The 20,676-nt window shown below is 37.2% G+C and overlaps 5 protein-coding genes across 6 annotated transcripts; 3 read left to right on the top strand and 2 right to left on the bottom strand.

Annotated features, from left to right (window-relative positions):
• Positions 1-4,965: 4,965 nt before the first annotated feature.
• LOC104813650 (ethylene-responsive transcription factor ERF013) lies at positions 4,966-6,190 on the top strand. The gene has a single exon (XM_010541334.2). It carries the CDS (start codon positions 5,125-5,127, stop codon positions 5,779-5,781), a length of 657 nt encoding a protein of 218 aa, XP_010539636.1. The 5' UTR covers positions 4,966-5,124; the 3' UTR covers positions 5,782-6,190.
• Positions 6,191-7,796: 1,606 nt separating this feature from the next.
• On the bottom strand, positions 7,797-12,610 carry LOC104813649 (DIS3-like exonuclease 2). Of its 2 annotated transcripts, XM_010541333.1 has the most exons (8): positions 12,051-12,610; positions 11,444-11,664; positions 11,249-11,353; positions 11,097-11,150; positions 10,934-11,002; positions 8,764-10,815; positions 8,586-8,657; positions 7,797-8,503 (listed from the first exon to the last, which is right to left on the bottom strand). In XM_010541333.1, the coding sequence occupies exons 1-8, from the start codon at positions 12,154-12,156 to the stop codon at positions 8,174-8,176; spliced, it is 3,009 nt and encodes a 1,002-aa protein (XP_010539635.1). In that variant the 5' UTR covers positions 12,157-12,610; the 3' UTR covers positions 7,797-8,173. The 2 variants fall into 2 exon arrangements, with proteins under 2 accessions (XP_010539635.1, XP_010539634.1); XM_010541332.1 differs by having other exon boundaries at positions 11,249-11,664.
• A 1,487-nt stretch (positions 12,611-14,097) lies between these two features.
• LOC104813648 (cold shock protein 2-like) lies at positions 14,098-15,089 on the top strand. Its single transcript, XM_010541331.2, has one exon. It carries the CDS (start codon positions 14,372-14,374, stop codon positions 14,852-14,854), a length of 483 nt encoding a protein of 160 aa, XP_010539633.1. The 5' UTR covers positions 14,098-14,371; the 3' UTR covers positions 14,855-15,089.
• Positions 15,090-15,340: 251 nt separating this feature from the next.
• On the top strand, positions 15,341-19,051 carry LOC104813647 (probable serine/threonine-protein kinase mps1). The gene is made up of 6 exons (XM_010541330.1): positions 15,341-15,693; positions 16,113-16,520; positions 16,714-17,615; positions 17,730-17,930; positions 18,123-18,284; positions 18,397-19,051. Exons 1-6 carry the CDS (start codon positions 15,537-15,539, stop codon positions 18,958-18,960), a joined length of 2,394 nt encoding a protein of 797 aa, XP_010539632.1. The 5' UTR covers positions 15,341-15,536; the 3' UTR covers positions 18,961-19,051.
• A 46-nt stretch (positions 19,052-19,097) lies between these two features.
• On the bottom strand, positions 19,098-20,526 carry LOC104813646 (30S ribosomal protein S13, chloroplastic-like). Its single transcript, XM_010541329.1, has 3 exons — positions 20,341-20,526; positions 19,704-19,922; positions 19,098-19,372 (listed from the first exon to the last, which is right to left on the bottom strand). The coding sequence occupies exons 1-3, from the start codon at positions 20,455-20,457 to the stop codon at positions 19,205-19,207; spliced, it is 504 nt and encodes a 167-aa protein (XP_010539631.1). The 5' UTR covers positions 20,458-20,526; the 3' UTR covers positions 19,098-19,204.
• Between the last annotated feature and the right edge of the window lie 150 nt (positions 20,527-20,676).

Here is a 20,676-nt window from a genome sequence, read left to right as displayed (position 1 = left end):
GAAGACACACAAAGACAAACTCACGCGCGCGCGTGGGAAGTTATAGAGGAAGATAGATGGGCAGGTGATTTGATGTCGACGTAAGCTTCTCCAATCATATTAAACCACGTGGCAAGTTTAATGCAAGTTTGGACGTTCTGCGACGCGCCTCACTGCTTACCCACGTGTGCGCGTGGCCTTTGCCCATGGTCTAACCTTCTGATAATTTATAAGCTTTATTTTATATAACAACATTCCATAAAATAAAAACTCCGGAAAAAAATAAAAGGTAAAAAATCTAACTTGCAAAAATATTTTTCATAAAAAGATCCTAAATTTATATATGTTCACTAAAAACTATTAATTTAACAATGTTTTCCACACAAAACTTCCAATTTGCGATTTGATTCTTCACTCAACGGATAAATTTGAAAGCAAATTGCAAGCTGAAGATTTCCGGTGAAAAATAATTTCAACTATTTTAGCTGTGAAAAGTCCAGATTTTTTTTTTTTTTGAAAATTGGAAGTTTTTCGTGGTATTTTCTCCGAATTAAAAAAAAAGCAATACAAAATCAAAATTAAAGATTTTTTCAGGTTACTTTTAAAAAATCAATTTAGTTCTTTATTGAATTTATTTTCTAAAAAACCTAAAATTCAAAAACATTGTTTTTATTTAAAAAGTAAGTCGAAAGACTAAAAACCAAAAATCCAAAAACATTAAAAAAAAAATCATTATCCTTACTTTTATGTAATTCCTAAAAGAGCTCATTAATTTGGGACGATATTATTCCTAGATTTGAAGCCCAAATATAATCTATGGGCCTATGGGTTATAATATATACACACGTCTAAAGTCCATCACAATAACAACATTTTGGCCCATATGCTTTGCACTATTCATTGTTTATCCTACCATTGTTATTTAGATCAACGTGGAGGAAAATTATTACATTTCTATATTTGTTTTGCAATTTATTTAATAAGATATGAATTTAAAAAAAAACTAGATGTATTCTTTTTAATGAATTGCGAGGGCGCCAATTTATTATATGAATTTTTTTTATTTTAGTTGAATATATGGTAGGTTTTATACATTAATTTTAATTATTTAAATATATAAATTAAAAAAACTAATATTATGTTAATTATAACATACAGATAATATCAAACTAATAAATCTATTCAACTTGAATTATTATTATTATAAAAAAAAAATTAAAAATCGATTCATGATATGTATATATAATCATGTGATGTTACCCAAAATCGAAAAAAGCTGAAAAGCACTTTGATTTGTTTAAATGCAAGGATTTGGTAGTTGAACCAAATATTATCAAATCCAATTTTCGACTTTCCTAGAATTTTCTCCACTCACTTATTTACCCAATCGATAGTGGGAAATAGAGAAAATCAATATATATAGCAATGTCGTTGTTCAGAGTGTACGGAGGGAGTACGGTGCCAGCTGAGAGACAGAGAGCGTGGGAACGAATGGCAGATATCTCTCTTTCTGAATGTTATTTTCACTCGTGGATAGAAACCTGTATAAGGAAATACTTACATATATGCATGGCTGTAAAAATATGAATTAGAAAAAGGTAAAATTAAAATTAGCTCTTAATTGGATTCCTCACAGCCAACCATAGTTGACAAATCTACGTTAAGATAAAGCATGGGTTTGAACTTTGGAAGCAGCTTCAATTAATGCAAAAAATATACAAGTGTTTCTTGCAAAATTAATACGCAAATAATATATATATATATATATATATATGTATGTATGTATATGTGTGTGAGTGTGGTGTGGTGTAGCTGTGATTAAAACCTATACGCATTGTCTGTTTATTTCCATTTAGGGTTATTGCTTTGGACCAAAGTGTGAAGGCTCTCGAGTATTAACCCTAGAGGACTCTTTGCTCAAACACAACATGTCATCCCATACTCTCTTTGCTCCATCATCATCATCATCATCATCATCATCACCATGTTCTCTCGCTTGTCTTGAAGTAATTAAAAATATTACTTATATATATATTATTTGGTATTAGTATAATACATTTGAATAGTTTAAACGGTGAAATAAGGATACAATTGATCTTTTCTGTTCTGAGTTTGATTATTAAATTGAGGAGGAGAATACAATTTTTAATCATATGATTTGCTCCCCACCCTAAAATCAGTCTGGACTTCGGCTACATACATCCGATTATCAAAAAAAAACTTTTTAAAATCCAACTTCATGAGTCCAAACCAAAACTAAAAAAAAAACTATATCCAAAATTTCTTTCACTACTCGTGGACTCCTCACTTTTTTCAAGAATAAATTATAATATGAAATTTAAAAGGAGAGAAATAGCAGGATTTTCCGCGCACAGAGCACTCGACTGCCAGATTTCATTCAAAAACTGGACCGGCTAGTTCGGAACATTATCTTATCTTGCCAAACGAGCATGCAACCTCGTGAAAATCTGTTACTACAGTATTGGTACTATATCACAAGGCCTCCCTGATATATTTTTTGCTCGGAAAGTAATAGACATGGAAGTTTTATTTTATTAACCGATTTTAAAACGGTTCTGTAAACTACAATCAGTAATTTTTTTAGGTTAATAGATGCACATTTTATAATAAAAAAAATTAAAAGGAAAAATGTCAGCCTACGTAAAGTGTGTTGTCTAAGCCAAAGAAATGCAATGGGCATTAATCTCAAAACCACGACAATGCTCTTCAAAAAAAATATATATATATTTTTAATCACACTTCGAGTTTTCCAATGTACAAGAAGACATGACCAGATATGACGTACGGATCTAGCTGTATATTTTGTCTGCCCGAATTTATTTGCATTAACGTACTGTACTTCTATCTGTATATTTTCTCTATTTCTTTTTACTATTAATGTAAATTGCATGCATTTGTTTGTTATTTGTGATGGTCCTATCATCATTCCAATTTGATCCTACGATTATTCACGTGTCTGCTTAAAATGATCATATTAATCATATTTTTTTGTTTACGGATTGCCGAAAAAATTTAGAAAAACTGTCAACCAGAATACGTATTTTCAAATTCATGCACCGTAAACTTAAAAACTTGTATTTATATACTAACAAGCAATTTACTATTCATAAATTTCATATGCCAATCAACGATAATAATATTCAGAATTTATATATATACATATATGTTGAGCGAAGGCACGATAATTTTCTAGATAATAAAAAATATTTAAATGACATTTATATATTTAATATTTTGTATATTCAATAATGTGCATGTATTAACGATAAATATGAATATATATATATATATATGTTAAAGAGCGAGGAAGATAAATAAAAAACCAAAACGCGGTTTCGGGCTGCAAGACAGAGAGGCAACAGCTGTGTCTTTGAAGTGACTCTCTCACTTCACTCACACTGTTTGACTGCGTGTGATTTCATAATTTCCAAAATAATATTATTAAATAAATAATAATATATTTTATTCAAATTCCGTGTTACGTATTGCATATTATCATTTTCTTTTTTAATTGAGGTTTTTTATTTATTTTAATTGTTTTTCGACCTAACATGTTCACGAAGCTGCCTTGCCTCTGCAATCTGCACATCCGATCCGAATCCTATGTTTTATTATTCCCTTTCATTATTAATTTCTTCCGTGATCTCTTGCAATATCTTCTTTGTCTAAACATATCACAACATGTAAATATTTTATTTTTATCCCATACTATAAACATATATACATATATGTATATGACCTACATAAGGATATATAGATTTTATTATATTTTATCAATAAAAAATAATATGTATATGTCTAAATTTTGATAAAATGAACATTTATAAACTAAATAATAATATAATTTTTTTGAATATTCTTTGAATGTCAATAAATTCATATTATTTCTCTATTAAATTTAAGTTTTTGGTGATGGTTCGTATGTATATTGACTTATACTCAACTGTATTTTACCCATAGAATAAAAGTTAAAACCGATGGATTTTTAATGTATGAACGAGAATGTGTGTAAAGAAGTGGCTTGGGATGCAAGTCAAACAATCTCTATGAAATAATTAATTTAATATTAATCAACGGAAAAGGGTCATTTTTCTTTTTGGATTACCTTTTTTATTTTATTTTTCATTCTTAACCTTGCAAATTGAGATGGTTTAAAAATTATATGATGTTAATTTTTAGTGTGAATTTTTATAAGATGGTAAAATTTTCAAAATAACCTCATCCTGTTTTGGTCTTGTTCATTCATATACATTAGCTTTTTGGCATAAGTTCAGAAATTAATGCACTTCTTCCAAATAAATTAATTCATGATAGAATATGTATGTATATATATATATATATATGATGCTTGATACACGCATAAATTTACTATAGAAACATACACCAATAAATAACCACCCTTTTTTTTATTGGGTCATTTTCTTCGAAATATCGTAAGATTGAAACATTCAAACGCACACAAAATAAAATGGACCAACGAGTAAATAAAAAAACATAAAATCTCAAACCTTAATTTCTTGGGCAACTATATATTATATACATGACTCCCTCGATTTGCTCAGCAAGTGGATTCCGTACAGCTAGCTAGCTATACACATCATCATTTCTTCCCCCAAAAATATTACCCTTTTGTTTTTCCGGACCAATATTCTCGAATTTAAATCTATACGCGCATAACAAAACTGTTTATCCATCATGGTAACCATGCCATGACCATGATGTTACATTACGCGAATAAACAAAATCCAAGCCATTCATTTTAAATATTATGTGCGGAGAAAATGAACACCAACAACTGTCATGCACCAAAAACGTCACATTCATTCATTCATACATAAGAAACCATACTATTTCATTTGACCATATTATTTTATAAAATTATTAATTCGATTATTTAACTCTCGACCCCCCATCTCTATATATATCAATCTCATACCCGCATCACCTCATATTGCAACCCAAAAATACATCCCCACACAAGCAAACTCCACAACATCCTTTTCATAGATCCACTTCCTCATTTATAATCAAATCCAATAACTAGAAACATTACCACATTATCCATATCCATTATATATACACACACGCAGATTGATTATATATATATCGCCTGTACGGTATACAATGGTGAAATCAGAGCCTAAGATCCAGAACAAGATAAAAAAGGCGGTGCCCTTATCGCCATCGAAGAAGTACAAGGGAGTGAGGATGAGAAGTTGGGGATCATGGGTGTCTGAAATTAGGGCACCGAATCAGAAGACAAGAATCTGGTTGGGTTCTTACTCAACCGCTGAAGCAGCTGCTAGGGCTTACGATGCTGCGCTCTTATGCCTCAAAGGCCCTAAAGCCAATCTCAACTTCCCAAACATTTCTTCTTCCCTTCACATCGACGAAAATACCGTTTTGTCCCCTAGATCCATCCAAAAGGTCGCTGCCCAAGCCGCCAACTCCTCCTCTTTTGACCGCTTTGCCCCTACCCTTGACCGTGATGACCATCATCATCAGCCATCATCATCGTCAGCGGCATCATCCCCATCCGAGCATGATGACGACGATGATGTCTTGCTATCATCATTGATGGGGTCTTTAGAAGACTGCAGTGAGCGAGTTTCATTGATGGATTCGTCATGGTTTGGTCATGTCGATGATGATCATCTTCATAATGGGGTGTTCTTGTTTGATGATGTTACGTTTGATTATTCTCCTCCACCGATGTCGACGGCGACGATGGTCGACGACTTTTACGAAGATGCTGAGATTCCGCTCTGGAGCTTCAGTTGATCCGACGGTCCATTATTAATAACCATATATACTTTATTTGCATATTATTCTTTTATTCTTTCTTTTATTTTAATTCAAGTTGTCGTTTTTTTTGGGTCATCTTCAAGTTTCATGTTACTTGAAGAGAATTATATATTTCTAACGATCGATGACCTTACACATATGAAAACTATACATACATATATATATATATTAATGTTTGATATGTTTAGGGTTTTAGACACGACAAAGCAAATATTAATGGACAAGAAGGCTTTTTTTTGTTCCACTTCTTGTCTTTTATGTGTATCTTTATATTTCCATTTCTTTAAAGTTCGATTATTGTACAAGAAAATGTGGAATGTGTTAATTTCAATTATGTCTATACACACACTGTAATCAGCTGTTTAATAAAAGATAACAATTTTACGTATAATACAAAAGGAAACCCATCAACAAGCATTATTATGTCGTTGATTGGACTTTCGTTGATTGTCGTCCTATGGGATTAATCTGATTAATTTGATTTTTAACAATTTCACTCTAAAAAAAAGATAAATCTTAGATCGAGATAATATATCGAATAATCATACAATTCTCAAACTAAAATATTTAAGAAACAATTAAATGTTCTATATACCTACGCTTGTAAAATTAAAATATCAGTGACATATAACATTACTTATTTACTTATTTTGGCAGTAAAAAAAGTAAACTACACTGACGAAATATGGTATATGTCGTGCGGAAGTGAGGTGATTCCAATGTCCAAATAATGCAACATATTGCTTGAAGACAAAGTTCATGTCATTGAAACTTGAAATATATCCTACTCATTATTTTATTTTATTTTTTGATAAATATCATACTCATTATTTCTCTCTTTTTTTCTTTTTCATTTTCCTTTCCCGTAAAAGGAGCCCATATGAATTCAATTTCAATTGGCCATATTTATTATAGAATCTACATGTATATATATATATAAAAAAAAACACCATTTTTTTAGAAAAGGGCATCGTGCAAAACGAATTAAAAAAATGTATATATATTTCGGCCATTACAAAATTATCTATTTAATTAGCCAATATATATATATATATATAGTGGTATGATTTGATAACACACCCATATATATATATATATATATATATAGTGTGGTATGATTGGTCAAAGGCTCAAAAGGAACATCTGAACAAATTTGGATGAAGCCGAGGGTGAAGATGGAACACGAGAAAGCCACGTGACCGGTCTTTCTTTGGTTTAAGCTCTTCGATATTATTTTAACATTTAAAAAAGCCCATTCTCACTTGTTTCCTCCATGGCCTTTTCCCTCAATTCATTGAATTCAGTCACCTCCCTCTGGGGCCCATGGGCTTATCATTTGTGGACCCAGTTTAGATTCTGGCCCCACACGTGATGATCTGTGTTTGTTTATATATCAAAATAAAATAAAATAAAAACATAATTTTAGATAAAATTACACAAGAAAATCAAACTTAAAATTGAACAAAGGTAATATGTCGGTATCATTTACACAGAAAATTTTCAGATTTCAAACCCCACCGGTGGTCAACATCTGGTCTAATAGGGAACTCAAATTAATTAGGCATATAACCATTTTATGGAAAGCCATAAATCGCTACCACCAAAACATTATATATATTTTTAAAACTAGTTCCCCGTTTGATTATATAGTAAACTGATACAATTAATTTTTTGATTTAGAGAGAGTCATATCCAATTAGTTTTTAAAACAACAAATTATTTATTCGACCTAATTCATTTCAATTTGATATATTCAATCCAAAAAAATAGTAAACCTAGTCTCAAGTATGGACAAAAGAATAGCACCACAATGCATAAAACAGAATTGCGGGACTCAATTGAATGGGGATTAGGCTAAAATTGGGCTAAATAAAACGTATGTTTTGAATGCCACTTTGGGTCCTATAAAATGGACTCATTCCCTTAGGGTTAGGTTTATAGATTATATTGGGCTTTATAGAAAATTTCAAAGTAATTCTTTTTAATAAAAAAAAACCCAAAAAACACACACACATGTAACCGTGTGTTGTCTCTTGATCTCTTCCCTGCTCCATGGGAACACATGTAATAAAAAAAAAAAAGAGAGAAAGAGATCCATTCTTGCTGTTTTTACAACAGAAAATGCCATGTTACCTGAATGTGACAGTGGATATGTCCCAAGAACAAAACAAAAGACAGAAGCTTTTGATGACCCAATTCCTAAAACATATTGGGCACAGCAATCCATTGGCAACACAAAACAGGGATCAGCCGAATGAAAAAAATATAAAAATGGCCAAGTCCCGGCACCTGTCTCAGATTTCTCTCTCTTTTCTTCTCTCCAGCAACTGTTAATCTGAGAGCTATACACACCAGTTGCTTGTTTTCATCATGTACTGTGATATGTACTCATGTAGAGCCTAACTCCTATATCGATTGGACCGTCGTCTCCACCGACTGCGTGAAGGGCCACGGGAACGGTTGCGAGAAGACGAACAGTCAGAGGGAAAACCGCAGGGACAATTTCGTCTTTTGACTCGTCGGTTTCACTGCCATACAGGTCATAAGGGCTCAACACATGAGCAACTTCCTTCAACAACTTGTTATTACCTCTTCCACCTCTCCTGGTTTTGAGCATGCTGAGGATTAACGTGGACGTTCCCTCCAGCCATTCCGTGGTCAATAGGTCAACTTCATCATAGTAAATTCTACGTTCAATCTGTGAGATGACCGATTTCCGAGCATTAGAATCCAAAAGGGTTTCAGGGGCTGAGATCAAACAGAGAGAAAACTATACTTACACCAAGCTTGCTAATGTAAATAGACATAAATCTTGGTCCCAAGCCCACAACTCTTGCTTCTGACAGGATAATCTGCAGTGAAGAAAAAAAAGGAAAGAAATTTTAGCAACCATAAACTCACAGCAAGCATCATCATAGAGAATTACAGGTTTCATATAAAAAGCAATTAAGCACTTACCCTCTTCTTCTTAAGCAGAAACCACATGTAAAGCTTATCACATGCATCTCTGACATTACGACAAGCCAGCTTCCTTTCATTGCAATACCCGGCAACATCAGCTAGCATTTCACTGCACGGAACACCGTGCTTCAAAGCAGCAATCGATAAAGCTTCCTTTCCTTCCATAGATTCTGCAGCATCATTATCAAAATGGATGCCAGTAAAGCATCTTCTCCCTGATGTTTTACTGTGCCTTGAGAAAAATTCTTCAGCCTCAAGAGCAGCAGCTACCGTACGATGCACCACTATGTCGGGATATCGTCTCAGAGGTGATGTGAAGTGAGTGTAGAGAGGCACAGCAAGTGCATAGTGTCCCCTCTCAGTAACATTATCTTCCCTCAATTCGCCGCTGCAGAAATAGGTTGCCAACTGCATCGGTCTTGTAGCATAATTGATAAAGATATCTACAAGAGCCGAGTCATCCTTGAGCTTCTCCCTGATTTTTTCCAGGGACTCATGGAATCGACCAGAAGAAGAAATGTCCAATTCCAGACCATGCTTGGAACAAAAGGCTTCAAATTCTTTGAGTTTACGCATATTGGGTTCAGGATGCCTCCTCAGCAACGCGCTATTAGGGTACGCCCGAGAAATTATTTCAGCAGCTGTCGTATTTGCTAACAGCATAAACTCCTCAACGAGAAAATTTGAGCCCTGCCTACCACACACCACAAAATCATACGGAGTTCCAGATTCATCAAAAAGGAAAGCCGGTTTGGAATTCTCGAGCTGCAGAGCCCCATTCCTAAACCTTTTTTGCCGTAGAACAGTTGAAATCTCACTAAGGCTTCTGACAGATCGAATAACATCACTCCAGTTGAAAGGTCCGTGCAGCACAGGCCACCCATTTGGCGGGACATCACTCCTAAACAACCCATCTATAATGCCCTGAGCATGGTCATACGAGAGCTTGCAACAAGATCGAATAACAGTACGGCCAATCCAGCGGTCTATTACATCCCCATCTACATTTAAGTCCCAGAAGATAGAGAAAGCGAGTCTATCAGCTCCTGGCTTAAGTGAACCTATGTTTTCTGATAAAACCGGGGGTAGCATTGGTAATTTTCTCTGCAGCATATAGACACTAGTCGATCTAAGTTGGGCTTCAGTGTCAAGAGCAGTGTCTGGCAAAGCAAAGTAAGACACATCAGCGATGTGGACACCGACTCTGAAAACACCACCAGATAAACTTTCAACTGACAGAGCATCGTCAAGATCAGTAGCTGTTGAGGGGTCAATGGTGAATACACACAAGTTTCTGAGGTCTTTTCTACGTTGGACCTCTTCCTCAGGTACTTCCCAAGGAAGATGTGGGAGGCAACCAAGCGAATCAGGAGAAAAGTCAGAATGGCAAACCGAGTTTTGATGTAATATTGCTTTTATCTGGGGCTCCAACTCACCACCTCGGCCAAAAACATGTGTAACATAAGCCTGGGGATATGGACATCCTTCCGCCCAATCCACAATTTGGGCAGCGACCAGCTCTGCCTCAATAGTTGCATCACTACTCTCCAATCTTCTTCTAATGCTTCCAGGCAAGTCTCGAAAGGGAACAATCAATTTAGGAAATTTGGGATCCGCAGGCATCAACTGGAGATATTCATTATCACAAAGAGACAACAGCTCCTCATTCTTCTTTGCATCACCTTGTCTATAATGAATCCATTGCTTGACATTCAGAAAACCAACAATAGAATCCCTACGAAGCGACTTTTCAGCAACAGCAACAACTTGCCCAGTTGGTCGTTTGGAGGGGAAGGATAGAACAGTGGCACGTAGCTTCTCGACAGCAGTAAAAAATTCTGTCTGTCTGCTTGAGGAATCTAATGAAGTGATCTCACACTGACTAACACAGACCTCAATTCCTTTTCCATAAACTGGTGCAATATATTCATTTCTCGACAGAGTGTTGTTGCTTTCTTCTGACTTAGCAGTATTCTCACGAACAAATCCTTTCATCTTGGGCCACATTGAGAAAGGATCTAACTTCATAATGACCACATCACCTTCAACCTACAAGACAAAAATAAGAGCAAGAACTTCAACATAAACCTGCCAATCCAGAAACTATCCCAACACTGAACTTCAACAAAAGGTAAAAATCTCAAGACAATAATAAATTCACACTTACTGCTCTGTTCTGCGCAACAATACCATTAACTAGAATATCTGTTGGGACACCATCGATCTTACAGTAAGCCTTCAAACAAAAAGGAACAAACATAAGAGTAAGCAGAGGAAACGAACGGCCAGAACCTTAGTGACTTGAGTAAGATCAGATGTTTATTACCAACCTCATTACGGTTATGAGCGTTCACCCGGAACAAAGCCTTAAAAGCTTCACCCTTCTGTAATCGTGAATAGAAGAGAAAAGAAGGAATGAATCTACAATGAACTTGTCAAAAAGGTTTGAAGGGAAGAAGAAAGGGATACATCTAAGACAAACCTCCAAAGCTTCATTCACAGCATCCACACACCAGTATGATGAGAAAATCTTACGCTCCGAGGTATCATCAATTTGCTGGAACAAATCACCGTTCATCCTAGATGACTGTTCACAATCCCGAGGTTCAGGGCACGACTTGGACAACATGCTTTTACAAATATCGACAGAAGGAACCTGCTGGCTCTCAAAGCTTACTGGATCACCGTTTTCTGCTTGCCCGTTTAGATGCATAGAAGGCATTGAATTGAAAGCAACACTACACGCTCTCATTTCTCCAAGTTCATCAGAAGTACGTATGTCCAATCCCTGCTGATTCGATGAAGAACAACTCGGTGAAGGATTGCCGTTTTTCGCTTTGCTGCCATTTCTACCATCCGACGCTTCATTGTTATGGACTTCTTCAGTCCCACAACCAACTGTTCACGGCCAATGACATAGAGGCTATGAAAAATACACTCAACTAGTGATAACCAGAAATGCCTCAAAAAGAGTCGATTCAAGCAATGCAGTAAATCTAATAGATCTAATTTTCTGCTGATATAGAAAACCCTTGCAAATCAAGTTAAAAAGCTTCTAAATTGCAGTCTCAATGGATCTCATCAGTTTCAGGATAAATTCAGAGATGAAATCAACACGAATGTCAACCAAACAAGAACGGAAATAAACAAGGCAAAAACTCAAAGTAGACTTTTGGGTTACAAGAACATAAATAATCCCCCACTTAAAACCCTAGGATCAACTACAAACATCCGTATCAGAGAAACCCCCAAGATTCCAGGGTGTTTGAGAGAGATTCAGCTACCTGAGTTGTGTTTGGATCGGCGACTTGATCGGCGCTTCTTCTTCTTCTCTTTGTCACCGTTCTGGATTTTCTCAGCAGTGGATTGCTCGGCCACAGAGCTCTTCATGACTTAAAATCAAAATCTATAACCAAATCCGAAGATTTTCCAGGTAGAAAAAGCGGAAATCTTTCAGAAGAAAATTTCGCCTAAAAGAACTACGAGCTAGAAACTACACCCAGGTATCTTCCGCTTAGATGAAAAAAACTACGGAAGAACCACCAGTTTAAACTTATCCCAGTAAAAAAAAAAATAAGTAGAACCCGCGGCGATGAACAACAAAAAAAAAAGAAGAAAACCCCAGAACCAAACAAGATCTAGGGATTTATCGCAAACCGAGGGCGAGAGAGAGAGAGAGAACGGAGGTAATTAAGGCACTGTTTGGTTGGCTAGAAAGTGGAGAGAAAGCGACGTGATGATTGGTCGGCGGATGGCGCCGACTATTGGGTTTTCCTTTCCTTTCCTTTCTTCCTTTTTCTCTTTACCTGACTTTCCACTTCTTTTCCCTCACTTTCTCGCCTCTGCCTTTGCTTTCTCTCTAATTTTCTTTCGTCGTTCTTAATTTTTGCCTTATCTTTAATACGAAGGAAACCACTGCCTCATCTAGCGACGCGTGTCCTCTATATTTCATCGGACGGCTAGCATGCGATAAATTGTAATGGGGCAATTCATTATATGTTGGACTTAGTATTTATTTCATTTGCCTCCTTTTATTTTCATGTCTTAGCGTATTTACCCTCATAATATCCAAAATAACTTCTAGTCCATTTTCTGGGATTCCTTATTTAAATAATATCTTACAAAAAATATAGGAAAGCATTTACCGACAAGAGTATTTTAAACGAAATTTTTGGCAATAGTTTTATGTTTAAATAATGAAAAACACAGCGATTGCACGGGCTGTGTGCCTACAAAATGCATGCTCACTCACGTTGATCCTTTCATTGATGGCATTTATTATACACTAATCCTTTTATTAATCTCATTAATTACACTTTTTGTAACGTTCGACGTGATTACAGTCTACCACTTCATGTATATTAAAGATTGCATATTTCTAGCATATATAGATGCATATGTTAGAAAACGTTCACAAAGAATAAACTTTAGCTAAATTTTAATTTATCTTATACAAATTTTTATATTTTAATTTATCTTATACAAATTAGATGACTCCTGAGATAAAGCCGGTCACTTTAAAAATCAACAATAAAACATATGTATTTTTATGATTGTGGATTTTTAATCAATATCTAAATATTTCTATAGATAGGTGTAATCTGATAACGAGAAACCCAAACTTGGGTCGTGTAGTGGTGAGAGAACATGCAAAGTATGTTTTCACCCTGGGTTCAAACCCAAACGTGGGGAAGGACATTCACCTGGCCTTTTCCGGTCTTGTAGGAGATATAGTCGGGTCAAAGGTCCAGTGAATTTCCGGATTATCAAAAAAAAAAATAGAAAAATAAAGATATTGAAGTTTTTATCCATTGATATTAATCTTTTGAGAAAAAAAAATATGAAGCATTATAAAAACATATATGGTTTGATTGGTACGAATAACATTAATATTAATTTTGTTTGTATGAATTAATTTAAACGATGTAGAGTAATTTTAGTTGTAGTCATTATACTCAATAGTATGAAAACACGTTACACTAACCATATTAATTTAGATCTGTTTATTTTAACTGTATTTTATGAGTTAAATAGTACTGAAATTCCTTACAATTTTAAATGTTACATATTCAGTTTTGAAACTGATAATTTTGTATGATATATAAAAATTGAATTTTATATAGTTTTGATAAAATCAAAAATATAATTTATTTAATGGTATTCTCTTCATACACAACGGATACCACGTTTTGAGGATGAAATCAAAGGTCTTCTTCTTCACTCGTAGTCAATAAAACGACAAGTGGGATTTGTGAATCCAAATGTTATAATATCCTATAACGTGTGGTATAACATTTTATATATTTAAAATTGTATTAAAAAACAAAAAAGGATTATCCAAAACTCAGCTTCAGTGTTACACTATCCACCAATGGGCTGCTGACGTGGATGCCTATTGTGACTTTAGATTTTCCAAACGGATAAAACGGAATATAATCCTGGCCGTCGGATCTTATCCTGACTCATCCACACCGTCGGATATGATCTCACTGGTCCACACCCAACAACTCTGATACTATTACTAATGAAGAGGAGGCTACTCCGCCTCCGTGCATTCGCCGCTGAACCAAATCTCCGGTGAACATCGACGGCGGAGCTCTGAGATATGGAGGCGGAGGAAGAGGGGAGGAGATCCACCGGTACAGTGAGATGGTTCAGTGCTCAGAGAGGATTCGGCTTCATAGCCCCAAACGACGGCGGCGACGATCTCTTCGTTCACCAAACCGCCATCAAATCCGACGGTTTCCGGACTCTATCCGAGGGCCAATCCGTTGAATTCTCCGCCGATGTCGCAGCAGATGGCCGCGCCAAGGCCATCGACGTCGCCGTCACCGTCACGAGTAGATCTCGCCGCGGCGGTAGAGCTGGAGGACGGAGAGGCGGTTACGGCGGAAGAGGAGGAGCTTGCTATAACTGCGGCAGAACAGGGCATTTCGCCAGGGATTGTTACCGAGGAAACGCAGATAGCGGCGGCGGCGGCGGCGGAGACGGCGAAGGGAAGAGGAAGTACGGCGGCGGAGCATGCTTCAGATGCGGGAAGGAAGGGCATTTCGCGAGGGAATGCCCAAACATCGACCAAGAGAAATGAAAAAAAAAAACTCTGTTTCTGCCATTCTTCTCTCTTTCAAACCCTTTTTTTTATTAAATAATTTCCTTTTTTCATAACTCCACCTGAATTCAATTTAATTAATCAAATTTTATAATACCATACCACCCATCCATCATCCATGCATGAGGTGGAATCCTCGTACATAATCGATTGAATGATTCATTTGTAATGTAACAAATGATTTGATTGATAATCGGTTAAATTTATTTAATTTTTTTATTAATTATATTTTTTAACTAAATGAATAAGCGATAATATATACTTGATCTTGGAGACGCCTTCCACATTATGTCTATCATTATGACGTCACGGACATATAAATTATAATAATAAATATTATATGATGGGAATAAATATTTTAAAATGTGGGTAGGCTTCAATTAATGGGCCTACAATTGACCCATTGGGCCAACAAATAATATACGGCTCAGGAGGCGAAGAACCTCGGGAAGCGCCAATAAGCAGTTCAAATCTCACAATTTTGCTTCTTGCTTCGCTTACTTCGCTCTCTCTGCGGAGGAGGATCCTTGGACGGCCATGGCGTAATTGGAGCCATGGAATTGTTTATCACCATTTTGAGAGATTGATTGTGCTAAGTCTGCGATTTATCGTTCAGATATATCCGTCGTACCATATTTGGAGATGCAGTTGAGATCCCGCCATGGACAGGGAGGCTAACCTTCCGGTTTCACAGGATAGAGCTCCGAAGAATCTGGTCCGTCCGATACTGAACCAAGACACGTCTTCCTCTTCTTCTTTCTCCTCGCCGGAGTTTCTCCGGCATGTTCAAGCCGCATTCAAGCGCCATCGTCCCCTAAGTTCTCTCTCTCTCTCTCTCTCTCGTGTGTAATATCAATTTGGAGCTCCGAAGAATCTGTTTTGTTGCTTCGGTTTAGGGTTTACTGTCCTTTTGGCATCATGGGCTTTTCCTTTTCCCTCGCTTTGAGACCGTGAAATTTAGGGTTTTATTGGGAAAGTTAAGTTCTGCTGTTTGTCGAATTCATCACCCTCAACATTTCATTTTCACATCATGTTTCATGTTCACAGTTAATCAAAATTCAATAGGTCACTTGGTGAGTGGGAATTAGTGAATTCTAGTCACTGTCTTAGTCAAACCTGATATGAATATGATTATGAAGCACAGAGCTTCATTCATTCCGACATTTAAGCATTGTCTTAGGATGGCAACAAGTATTTGTCCGAGTTCTAAGAGTACTCTGTTCGGTCCATTTTTCAGGTAAAATGCAGACGAGAACTATAGGCCCCAGACGGAGTGTTGCTTCACAACGAGAAGCTTCAAGAAGCTCAGGCTTGGCTGTGGCCTCTAAAGCAGAAGTGAAGAGATCGCAGGATGTTGTTTCACTAAGTCTGAGTCTTGCCGCCAATAATCTGGCACAAGAGACTAGGAACATAACCACTGGCGTTGCTGGGGAATCTCTTGAAAATGCTTCCATTACACCACCTTCAATTTCGGGTGCTATTACTAAAAACTTTGACGAGAATTTTAACCCATTAGACAGACAGATGGATGAGTCAATGCCTGATGTTGCTTGTAAAGAGAGCAATCTGCACATGGAATCTCAGAACAGAGATGGCCACAGAAAGGTCCAATCTCTAATTGGCAACTCCCTCACCTCTTCTCAGGGTAACGTCCAGGCTCAACTTTTAGGCATTATTCATAATTTCTTTTTTGTGTTTTTGCAAATTGAAGCCATGAAATTGCTCTAAAACTAAAATAGGAAGATATTCCCCTTCATTTGATACATTTCGACAAAGGTGACCAATTGGTTTCTATGTTATTGGGCTTGGGTCTAATTGTGATGCACTTATGCTGACAGATATGGAATGGGATGCAACAAATCAAGCTGAAGCGTACAATTTTGTTGCTCATAATGAATCGAGACATCAGAATTTCCGGACCGTTGAATCTGAGATCAATTTCAAGTCTGAGTCCGGTGTTTCGTCTTCACTGGGAAAGATTCAGGGTGGCCTGAACAATTTCCATAATTTTTTAAACCAACCTGTTTCTCAATGTTCTGTTGTGGGATCATCTTGTGCCACAACAACTTCAATCCACTCGTCTTCAGCTCCAATGCTTAACCCGACAACGAACATGTCTTGTTCTTATGTAGAGGGTAACAGTAATGCAATGCTGGAACCTTCTGCTAACTCAAATGCAAATCCACGAGCTATTCAAAGTCAAGGAGATATGATGCATTCTTTGCATTCTTCGTCTAAGGACATCAACAACAATATGCAAGTTGACAAGAGTGTGGAAGCATCGAAGATGCCAGCCTCAGCTATTGATCGAGGAGTGGAAGTCAAGGATCCAGATAATTCAAAGCAACGACATAACACTACCGAAAGTGAAATTCCAATGGCATCTTCCAGTTATCAGAGAGATGTACTACCCACTAATGCAGGTTCTCAGCCTTCAAAATCAGATAAGCAAGAAAAGGTTGCTAACAACAAAGAGGCAGCAGCACCTCGTAGAAGGAACTATGATCCTGACTTGTTCTTTAAAGTTAATGGGAAGCTCTATCAGAGGCTCGGCAAGATCGGTAGTGGAGGAAGCAGTGAGGTCCACAAGGTCATATCTTCAGATTGTAACATATATGCACTCAAGAAAATCAAGCTCAAAGGCCGTGACTATGCAACATCGTATGGATTTTGCCAGGAGATTGGGTATTTAAAGAAGCTAAAAGGGAAGAACAACATTATTCAATTGATAGACTACGAGGTACTTTCTTCAAAATAAATCCACTGAGCAGCTGATATTGATTTCTTATGTTTAATTTAGAAACTTGCATATACTGCTAGTTCAGTTTGTTAACTGTTCATCTTTCGGAATTAGGTGACCGATAAAACTTTGCTCGGGGAAGTGATGAAGGGCACAATGAGTAACAGAGATGGAAGAGTGAAGGACGATGGATACATCTATATGGTACTAGAATATGGAGAAATCGATCTGGCCCACATGTTGTCCCAGAAGTGGAAGGAAATCGAAGGATCTAACCGAACCATTGATGCAAATTGGCTTCGGTTCTATTGGCAGGTTCTTATCTAACTCTACATACACCTTAGTGTCTGTGCTTTCTGTCTGCCCAGGTTGATGATAATTTTTTCAAGTACAAAAGTGAGGGTTGGGATGTTACTCTTAACCGTGGAGACCGTGGAAGTTTATTTTGTAAGCTCTTGTGCTAAAATAAGCGTATGATTCTAATCATGTATCTCGAAATCATTGCAGCAAATACTTCAAGCTGTTAATACCATACACGAGGAACGAATTGTGCACTCTGATTTGAAGCCAGCGAATTTCCTTCTCGTGAGAGGCTCTTTAAAGCTGATTGATTTTGGAATTGCTAAGGCCATCAATAGTGATACTACCAATATCCAGAGGGACTCACAGGTAAGTAAAAATCCTCCACATTCCTTTTTGTTTCTTCCCCAATGGCAATGGAAGCTGATCAATATTACTCGGTCCGATGATTATTGATCCAGAGATTGTGTTCTTATGGCAGGTGGGAACTTTGAGTTACATGTCACCGGAAGCATTCATGTGCAACGAGAACGATGCAAACGGGAACACAATCAAATGCGGGAGACCATCGGATATTTGGTCACTTGGATGCATCCTCTACCAAATGGTGTATGGAAGAACCCCTTTTTCAGACTACAAATCGTTCTGGTCGAAATTCAAAGTCATAACCGATCCAAACCACGAGATCACATACCCTCCTGTCTCTAACCCGTGGCTTCTCGATCTCATGAAGAAATGTCTTGCTTGGGACCGGAACCAAAGATGGAGAATCCCTCAACTCTTGGAACACCCTTTCCTTGCCCCGCCAATCCCGATCCCACCCAACCCACCACGAGACCAAAGTATCATCAAACTGCTCGATCTTGTTGCTGAATCTTGTGGCAGCGATGAAACTGCCTCTTCCATGGCTTCTCAGCTCAGACAACTGCTTGCAGATCCAAGAACTGATGTATTAGCATCAAATGATTCACTGTGTCAGATTCTCTCCCGGGTTTCAGAGCTTTGTTCTCTACTTCAAGAACGTTTGCAGAGTCCTGTAAACTAGTATGTTATTGTTGTAGTACGTTTAAAGGGTCTGTCCGTTTCAGGTTAAACGTCGTTCCAGTTTATCACAATGTGATTGGGCACATTTTGTAGTAACATGTGCTGATGGCCCAAAAGGGTTATTCCGACTGTGATGAGTATTAAACATATAATCCAATTCCAAAACCCAAGATTCAAAATCCAACAACAAAGTCACACAAGCAGAGTAGAGTTTTCACAAAAAAGGGGCTAAATTAAAAAGCTTGTTACTTGGGAGCTTTCTTCTTGCCAGCGATGGAGACTTTCTTACCTTTGAGAGTCCTGCAGTTGTTCTTGGTTCTCTGTCCCCTACATGGCAACCCTTGTATATGCCTCACCCCTCTGTAACACTGTATCTCCTTCAACCTCTTTATCGCCAGTGCGTTGAACCTCCTCTGCAATTACCAATCCTCTCTCAAAATGACACCTTCCTCTCTCAAATGTTTGAATACTATGCCTACTCAGTTCAAATAGACCATCACAAGAACAAGGCGAAAGAATTGATTTAACTGCTCAAATAATGGTTTACAGCAATTTTTCGACATTACCCCTCCAATCACTAGAAGAGTTGGAACAACTCTTTTTTCAAGAAAACATGTGACCAGGCATTGTTATCCTATCCGTTCCATAAGGGGAGGTGGGCTTAAAGAACTGTTAAGCTGTACTCGGTTGACTTCTATTCATTGAAGATCTGAAACAAATCAAAGAAAGGGAAAAACTACTCACCAGATCACCCTCGATCATATACTTGGAGACTTCCTCACGGATAATGGTTAGTTCTTCCTCGGAGAAGTCTTTGGTGATCTTGTTCTCCATCTGGAGATCGTTGAGAATCTGGCGTGCCCTTGTGCGACCAATCCCGTGAATGTATTGAAGTGAGTATTCGATTCTCTTATTGTTCGGAATCTCCACACCTCCAACACGAGCACACCGTATGCTTAGGCTCTGTTCATGCACATTATCACATCCATTCAGACGTTAAACCTAAATTTCGTACTGTGTAGCAGGAGAAACTAAATGTTCATAATTCAGATTATCAATCTATGATTGATTCTCCAAAAAAGATCCATAATTTGTGCCCAATAGCTCATTCTTGATAAATTCAAAACTAAGTTATCAGTGATTATACAAATTAAGTTATTCGACTCCAGAACGAATGCATAATCAGCTTCTACATAACCAGGATTTTTAATCATGAAGACCAAGCAAACAAATCAAGGAAGGTGCGCGGGGATCAAAAGACAGGAATTCCGACATCTACAGATGTTATTCCGGAAGATGAAGAATTTTCGAGTTTAGAAAGAGACGATAGCTAACCTAGAAGATCAGAGAGAAGAAGAAATGTGACCAGAGCATAGATTACCTTCGGGGCGATGGAAACTGGAAGAGTAAGAGTATTACGAGCGAGAGGACTCGTGCTCGTCCAATTGCACATGAGTGAGAGGGAATTCGCAACGGGCGTTGCTAGCGCCTGCGCCATTTTTCTCTCTTCAGACTTGGGATTTTCCCGCAGATTCTCGGAAACCAAACGGATGAGAAAGCTAAGAGCTTATCCTCAACGGGTGTGTATATATAGCTAGTCATTCTGACAGAGAAAACGACGCCGTTCCGGAAGCATAAGAGCTGAAAGCCCAATGGGCTACCATCAACATTATATGAGCACATTAGGCCCATAAAGAACCGTGTTTTCTTATTCTAA

The sequence above is a fragment of the Tarenaya hassleriana genome, unplaced genomic scaffold (assembly GCF_000463585.1).
Source record: "Tarenaya hassleriana unplaced genomic scaffold, ASM46358v1 Cleome20, whole genome shotgun sequence".
Lineage (NCBI taxonomy): Eukaryota > Viridiplantae > Streptophyta > Magnoliopsida > Brassicales > Cleomaceae > Tarenaya > Tarenaya hassleriana.
Note: the sequence above shows the minus strand (reverse complement) of the source record. Positions and strands in the feature narration are given on the sequence as shown.